The 8,764-nt window shown below is 30.2% G+C and overlaps 1 protein-coding gene across 1 annotated transcript; it reads right to left on the bottom strand.

The window, feature by feature from the left end:
- Positions 1-1,527: 1,527 nt before the first annotated feature.
- On the bottom strand, positions 1,528-4,443 carry LOC111900964 (alpha-soluble NSF attachment protein 2). The gene is made up of 9 exons (XM_023896833.3): positions 4,282-4,443; positions 3,296-3,484; positions 3,120-3,169; positions 2,968-3,040; positions 2,794-2,873; positions 2,552-2,703; positions 2,179-2,386; positions 2,010-2,090; positions 1,528-1,874 (listed from the first exon to the last, which is right to left on the bottom strand). The coding sequence occupies exons 2-9, from the start codon at positions 3,438-3,440 to the stop codon at positions 1,791-1,793; spliced, it is 873 nt and encodes a 290-aa protein (XP_023752601.1). The 5' UTR covers positions 3,441-3,484; positions 4,282-4,443; the 3' UTR covers positions 1,528-1,790.
- Positions 4,444-8,764: the final 4,321 nt, after the last annotated feature.

Below are 8,764 nucleotides of genomic sequence, written 5' to 3'. Positions count from 1 at the left end.
CTATATCAAGTTTGCAAGACTCGATATTGCATCTATGATTGTTTTTGTAGATACTAATTTTGAAAAATATTTTTTTGATTTCAGAATAGTATGCGTACTACCACTATCTGTTATACAAAGACCTCCAACCATTTCTTGGTGTGGTGCTCCAGTTGAACTCATATTAAACTTGAGTATGATAGATGTGATTTCGACTTGACTAGAGCCTTCGTGCTGATAATGTGTTATAAATTTGACGTAATTAAAACTAAACTAAAACATTATAAAATAAAAGGAGATTTGAGAGGATTCTTGAACACTTAGAAGATTGTATTCAAGATGGTGTGTTTTTCTCTTTACATTTGATGGGTATTATACACATATATATTAAAGCGCATGGAGTATTTCAACAGGAATCTTTTTGGTTTTGGAGTTTGGCCACATAATTTTCAAACTTTGATAATTTTAGTCCCTATTGCTTATTTATTCTCAATTTCATCACACAACTTTCACCGTCTTTTTTTAAGAAGGCCACATAATTTTCAAGCTTTGATAATTTTAGTCCCCATTGTTTATTTTTTTTTCAATTTCGTCACACAACTTTCACCGTCTTTTTTTTAAAGAAATCTTTCAACAGGAATGTTTTTGCTTTTAGAGTTTGGCCATATAATTTTCAAGTTTTGATAATATTAGTCCATATTGTTTATTGTTTCTCAATTTCATCACACAACTTTCACCGTCTTTTTCTAAAAAGAATGACCCGTGCAACGCACAGACCTTTTCCTAGTTTATATTACATAACATTCTATTCATACATCATCAAAATAGTAATTCAATAGGTAAAGTAAATTATTCAAAGGGTGAAAATTGTTCAACCACATGCATTGTCTAACTCAATAATTTGATATAATTTTTATAACACACACACACACACACACACACACATATATATATATATATATATATATATATATATATATATATATAAATGTGGTATTCATTTTTTTACTAATAGGTAAACCAAAACCAATCTAAAATCTAAATAACAACTTGGTTTGGAAAATTTCTAATAAAGTCTCAATATTTTTGGTCACTTTACAGTTTAATCCTATTTTTTATTTTTTGAAGATAAAAGTCCTGATTATTTTATATTTTGCTCAAATTAACGAAACAATCCTTATTTTTTTCAGCAGAAAATGACAAATTATCATATAAAATTAGATAATCGAGACTTTTATGTTCAAAGAATAAATGTTGGGATTAAATCGTAAACTGGGCAAAAGACTTTATCAGAGATTTCACATTTGGGTTTGCTAAAAATCATTTCGAAAAATCTGAATATTCAAACCATATAGTCTAATCAAAATTGTTACTTCAGTACAGTTTTAAATGGGTTACAAATTTTAATGGGTTAATTGGGTTTAGGTGTAATCCATGTCTATCCTAAACCAGTCCTTGATCATGGATTATTAGTCAGTCCAATCCATTTTAGAACCCGTCTCCAGATCTATTCAGACTGTTTCATCCATCTCTCTAGCTACAATCAAGGGTAGCAATGGTTCATGTTATTATAGAAAATCTACAACTTCTCAGAAGTCAGAACACACTAATGAAATCACAAAAACATTATCTAAATGTTCGGTTGTAGATGACTGTTAGAAAAGCATACCACAATGCGGATATAGTCCCTCAAATGGAGTTACAATTACATACACTTCATAGAGAATAATAACACGCACACAAAAATAAAAAAATACCACCATGAGAAAGAAAAACATCAGCACAAAAAGAACAAATCAATTTCTGAACTCTCAAGTAAGATCATCATCATCCTCCTCCTCTTTTGCCTTCAACAACAACTTCACTCTCAACAAAAGTGTTGTCTTCCATTCATCCTACATAAAATAAAAAAACATCAACCAACAATATTAGAGACCCGTTTGTTACACATAACATGACAACCAATTTGTAGTACTGTGTTTGACATGCATTTGTCAGTATGACAAAAGTTAGCAACATTTTTGTATTACCAGCTTAGTCATGCTGTCAAATTCCTTGACAGCATCAGTGAACTTTTCAACATCTTCTTCATCCAAAGCTGCAGCTAAATCCTGTCATATCAATTAAAAATGTGATGGGATTGGGATTCAACACCAAAAAACATAAAATAAAAAAGATAAAGATTTAGTAAAAACATACTGCAAGCAATTTGCATTCACGTGTTCCTGAGAATGTGGGATCAAGTTCCTGATAACGATCCAATGCATTTGTGATTGCAACAACATCACCTTTACAGAGTTGACAAATCCCAGCATTTAATAAATGCCCTCTAACTCCATACTTTAGCAAGTTATTATTCAGAGACTGTTTTGCTATCTCTTCATATATCTCTATAGCTTTCTGATATCTGAAACAACACATTTTCAGGGTATTATATTATTACTCATGATTTTAATCCCTAATTAATATAAATATATATATATATATATATATATATATATATATATATATATATATATATATATATATATATATATATATATATATATATATATATATATATGAAACTTACTGTTCCAATTGAGCTGAAAATTGTGCGATTTTCTGCTTGCATTGGTTTGCAGAAGTTGTTACTTCTTCACCTTGGAAAAGATCAGATGCTTTATCATAGTAAGCAATAGCTTGCTCCAAATTTTGCTCCTGTTCATATAACTCGGCAATTTCCTATAGAGTGAAACCAAATTGTATGAAAACTAAATTAAAATTAATAAATAAATAACTGGGAAATAAATGATAATCATATAATGTATGTACCTTGCAATATCTGGCAGCCATGCTGAGTCTTCCAATCTCCATGAAAATGTTTAATGCGTGCTCTAGGTTAGCTATGCACTCTGCAGACATTTAAGATAACAAGAAAAAGAAAAACATTTTTTATATATCCAGTAAAAATAATGGATTAAAAATCATTATCTTTTTAGTTTATACCCTTGGTGCTTGTTTTCTTGTATGAGTGAGCTGCATCAGCATAAGCACTAGCAGCTTCATGTTTGCTATCCATCTAGAAAAAAGAAAAACACAAAATCAAGATTATTATGGGGTTTAAAAAATGATGATGGAATTAACTATTAAGCACTTACTTTCAGATGACACTCAGCTAGCTTGACATATACAGATCCAGCTTGGTCCCCTGAAAATATTATCAAAAAGCCATCTTTAAGAAAATTACTGTTTAAAAGATTAAAATACATAAATGAAAGGTTTTTTTGTAAGAAAGAATGATATGAATGTTTGAGGATTAATATTTAATACTAACATGATTTGGCAAGCTTGTAAGAATTGGCAGCTTTTTCGTATAAATCACCAGCATCTTCAAACTTGGACCCAAAGAATCCCCAGCCATTGAGCTTCTTGTCAGCTTTCTTCTCAAATTCCTGACCTTTTGCTATTTGATCAGACATTCTCAGTAGATCCCTTTTGTTCTTTGCAAGATGTTTCTCCCACTCTGTGAGTTTTCACACAGAAGAATAGAAAAGAAGAAGATTTTAAGTGAATAAAAAGAAATAGAAAAAAAAAAACAAAAGGAAACTGGTTTTGTCTTCCTCTTTTCTCTTTGCAAGTTTATACCTTGATCTTAGCTAGAACCAAACTAGAACTAACAATGAGGTAGTTTTGGGGAGCATAGACATATCCTATGGAGGCAAGTTTACCACATCAATAGATTCAATCGTTTCTCAACTTTATAGAAAGTGAATTTGGAATGAAGAGAAAAAAGGAACAAGTAGTAAAGTAACATTTATCAAGTCTCAGGATCAACCAACTAATGATCATGGGCAATGTGCTCTAAGATGTGAAGTATGATGTTGTTGCAGGCATGCAGGATCTAAAGGCAAAATAGATATCATCTGTTGTGTAATTGTAAACCCTAAACCAAAAGTTGAATTAATCAAATTTAATCGCTAGTGCAACCATGGACACATGTAGGTTATCTGAATTCCTACTTGTGCATCGTTAGATCAATTAGCTAAACTGCTTTAAATCCTTGATTAGATGTCGTCTACACGTATCAAATTTCTTTTTCGCATACTTGATTTGAAGGAAATATTTTAGCACCGATACAAGTACTTGCCTTTCAAAAATAAACGATGCAACTGGTAGGCAACAAACCCTAAAATGAGCACATTGAAAACTAATATGAAATTGAAGTAATCATCATTTACTCTAAACACGATCGAATCCATAGAACAGTCTGAAACAACTCAAAACAAATTAGGTTACTCGAACAAGAAGAAAAAGACTCACACAGGTAACTGCAGGAGAAGCACAAGAAAGGCGACGATGAAGAGGATCGGTATGGCGTGCGAAGTTGTCTTTCCTTATTCGATATGTGACGAAGAAGAAGAAGAATAGATTAGATTTGAAGAGTGTGGTTGGACTGAGTCAAGATTTTGAGGAGATAGAGGGAATAGGGCTAATCACTCAGGCTGATGGTTTTTTTTTTCCACTTATTATTATTCTTTTTAATTAACAAATATTGTTAGAAAATTTTAAATTGTGTATAATTTCAGCAAAAAATTACACATGTATCTTGGTCATCTCTTGATTGAACCTTACAATGTTTAAAGTTAAAATATCTATTATTATATTTTATAAAATCGTAATTGTAAGATCCTACACGAATGAGCTCATAATCACATTTGCTCGCAAGATAATGTAATCAAATTTAACTTCTTAAGCCTTATCTATAATTTTTGTTGCTACAATCCGTAAACATTAAGAATCAAACATCTTAATTAAAAATAAAATCATTTTGATCATGTACAAATAAGATATAAGATCACAAAAGGATTATAATATGTGTGTAAAGCCTAACTCGTGATGAATTGTAAAAATGGTGATGTTTTAAAAGATTTCTTGCAACTTGTGACGTTCGATTTCAAATCGAATAGACGAATTTTTGATACTTGGCTATACAATAAAACTAAAGAAAGAGATGAGATCGAGATTTTTTTTCACTTGTAGAATTTTAAAATCGTAAGATAAAAATTGAGATTTTAACAACATTGTTCTATGGGATGCGTGAGTCATGCCTGATGAGCAACCAAGCTGATGGTTTTTATTATAACACTAGGTGTGAGACCTATGTATTACATGAGTTTATTTTAAAAAAATTAAATATAAAATTTTAACAATTTGAAAATTTTGAATTTAAAAGAAAAATGAGAAATCTTTTGAATTATTAAAATTAATGAAGTTTTAATGTATTGGATACATTACATATATAAACCCTTTCTAATAAATACCTTACATATATATTCCCTTACATATTAAATGTGGAATTTTAATTTAATAAAATGAAAAATACAATAAAATGACAAGTGGAAAATAAAAAATTTAAAAATGTTAGAAAATGCCATGTGTCCAAATGAAGGAGAAAAGAACACGTGACAAAAAACCTTCATTTATTATAATAGATACATATAAAATATTTTTTAAGGAAAAATAATTCAAAAAGGTAACAAAATATCGAAATCATATAAAAACATATAAACTCAATTATCTATTATTTTAATCAAAGTTATTACATTTAAATGTAAAAATATATACATACTTAATTATATATTATTTTAATTGAAGTTAAACTACTAGTCTACTATTATAGTCCTCCATATAGCATAAAGCCACCATAGTTTTGATAATTAAGTATTTATGTATTTAAATATTTAAATATAAGTATATATAAACATGACTGATTTCCAAATGTAAAATTATACCATATTATGATTTTTTTTAAATATAAAAAATATGTATTTATATAATGATACGTTTGTTTGTACACAAAAACACATATATTGTAAAAAGGTAATTTATATGTATGTAAAAACATGTATTTATATAATGAAATACTTTGAGCATATATGTAAAAATACTTTATATGTATGCAATAATGTGTATTTTTTGAAATGATATTTTTACCAGAAAAAATTGTTAAACGATTAATAGTAAAATGTGTATAAAAAATAAATGATAAACATATACAAAAAAATTTAATGGTATAATGTATGAATCATAAACAGTAAAATACACGTCAGCAACCATGTGACATGTCATATGACCGGTGACCTACTCTTACTGATAATGCAATGATATTTTTTGAACAAAATATAAAGTTTAATTGTCGTATGTGTACAAAAACTATAATTTGTTGGTAATACATGTATATATACAAAAAATTTCAATAATATTTTTATAAAATTCTGATAAGTTTAGCATTTTAAGCCATTTTCCCTTTAATATACAACTATAGAAAAAGATTTCACTTTTACATTATATTTTTGTAAAATCTATCAAAAACTGTATTCTAACAATATAAAACTTTCTACGAAAAATATATTTGAATATTCTGATTAGAAAACATCAAAAGATGTACATATATTTTCTTAACAAAAATTTACGATTTTTATAAGAACATGATTAATTTTATAGGTCAAACAACGATTTTTTATTTTATTTCGCAAAATGATTTTGTATTAGGTATTTTTATCACGTCTAAAACTATTTATAAAAAATAAACTTTTTTTATAAAAATTTTTGCATCCTTTTTTTATTTTTCTTGTCATGCATTGGATCATTCATATTGAACTATGTTTTTATTTTAAAAATGGTCTTGATTCACACTATAAAATTTTATTTTATTTATTTATTTTCTGGTTAGAAATCATGGTTTTCATAAAAGTACGCCCAACTTTTGCATGCCAAGATGCAAATTATATTTTTTTCAAAGTTGTATCATTTGGCATTTTTACATGTCAACCTGTTATTTTTTTAATATTTTTCCCTAAGCAACTTCGTTTTAAGCATTTCGCATGCCCAACTGTAATTTCGCATCAGGTTGTGAAATTTGTGGTTATTTGTTGAAAATTTTTAATTTATGAAAATAAGTAATAAGTTTAGCAAGATTTGTCATTTTATCTATAAACACAAAAATACCAAATGTTATTATGGAATATTAGTAATCGATTAACATTGATCAAAGATGACAATGTTTTCTGAAACATGACGTTTCAGATTAAAGCAACTAAACATCAAAGTGTCACTAGTATTGTATTTTTTTTATGAGATGAGACTTCATGTGACAACTGGAAAATTTTGAGTCAAAAAAAGTCTAAGAGGTTTTGTGTCTACGTGTATCCACAATGTAACCCTGTTACAATAAAACTTGAAAACCAAAAAAGGCATTGATTGTGTCAGTATTATATACATAAACTTTGAAAACAAATAGGACATTAGCCGTATAAGTACATGTATATTTAAGTATTGCAAACCATATACGTAATTAACCTTAGAAAGGTCAACAAGCTAGAATAAGTCAAGATATGACCGCTTCCTTTAAGTGTTTTCGGCCTAGGACCCAACACATGGGATTTCGGTCATGCTTAGACCTACATCACATGTGATTTTGGTTTGCTTTGGGATCGAAATCACATGTGATTTTGGTTGGAGCGTGGGCCGAAATCACATGTGTTTTGGGTGTTTTTCTTGGGAGTTTTCTATGGGATTTCAGTGGGATAAAGGGCTAAGGGTAGTTGACTTTATGATAAGACGCTTCACCCTTTTCCCACGCAGTTTAATACCCAACATTTATTCAAGCAATTAACCACCAGTTTACCAAGCAAATATCAACTCACGGTACTTCCTTATCTTAGAATGAGTTCACCATAAAAAAACATCCCACCACTTTCATTTCTAATTCGTGTTACACCAGATCCTCTCAAGAACCAGGACCAATATATCTTCCAAGTTCAAAATTTCCCAAGCTTTTCTTAGTATTTTGGTAAGACCTTTCTGTTGATCTAGTGTTTTATTTCACTTTCATTTTAGTTTCATATTATTTACACATATTATTATGTGTTAAAAACTCTTAGGATAATATCCTTTCCAAGGAAGTGCTTTAAACTCATTCAAGTGTTTAGGCTTGGAATCTTCACACTATTGTAACATCCGAAAAATACAGGCCAAAAATTTCATTTTTAAATACGTCATTATAAAACCAACAGTGTGATAAAACATCTGTAATACCATGTCATGTCACAACCGAGTAGGAATAATCAAACGTTTTATCATAAAACAATATCAGAGTGTAATCCCAAAGATCTCATGTGCGGAAATCCATAGTGTGATGCGCTGCGATCAAGCTGGCTCCCTTCCTTTAAACACGAAGTACCTGAAACCAAAACTGAAAACCGTAAGCACGAAGCTTAGTGAGTTCCCCCATCATACCCCATACCATACAATCATATAATGAACAGCTATGAGATACGGGCCTCGCCCACGCTCATGGAGGTACGGGCCTCACCAACACTCTGCTAGTTGGGAGATACGGGCCTTGCCCACACTCCATTATCTCTAAGATACGGGCCTCGCCCACACTCAGCCACTAAACCATAGCATACAAGTATATACAATCATATACTAAACAACTAAGAGATACGGGCCTCGCCCACACTCATGGAGGTACGGGCCTCGCCCACACTCCACTATCTCTGAGATACGGGCCTTGCCCACACTCAGCTACTATCACAAATATCATAACACAAACATACTATCAGACATATCTGGGGTGTCCGAACAACCCTTCAGTCCTAACAACCGAACTCTACTCCTATCACATATAACATATCATACCAGCATATAACATATCGGGTAGTAGCAAACCTAGATGATATCACAAAGACAATCATCTAACATACAACTCCTACTGGTGGGCCGGCATTATGGCCGTAGA

The sequence above is a fragment of the Lactuca sativa genome, chromosome 8 (genome assembly GCF_002870075.4).
Source record: "Lactuca sativa cultivar Salinas chromosome 8, Lsat_Salinas_v11, whole genome shotgun sequence".
NCBI classification, from domain to species: Eukaryota; Viridiplantae; Streptophyta; class Magnoliopsida; order Asterales; family Asteraceae; genus Lactuca; species Lactuca sativa.
Note: the sequence above shows the minus strand (reverse complement) of the source record. Positions and strands in the feature narration are given on the sequence as shown.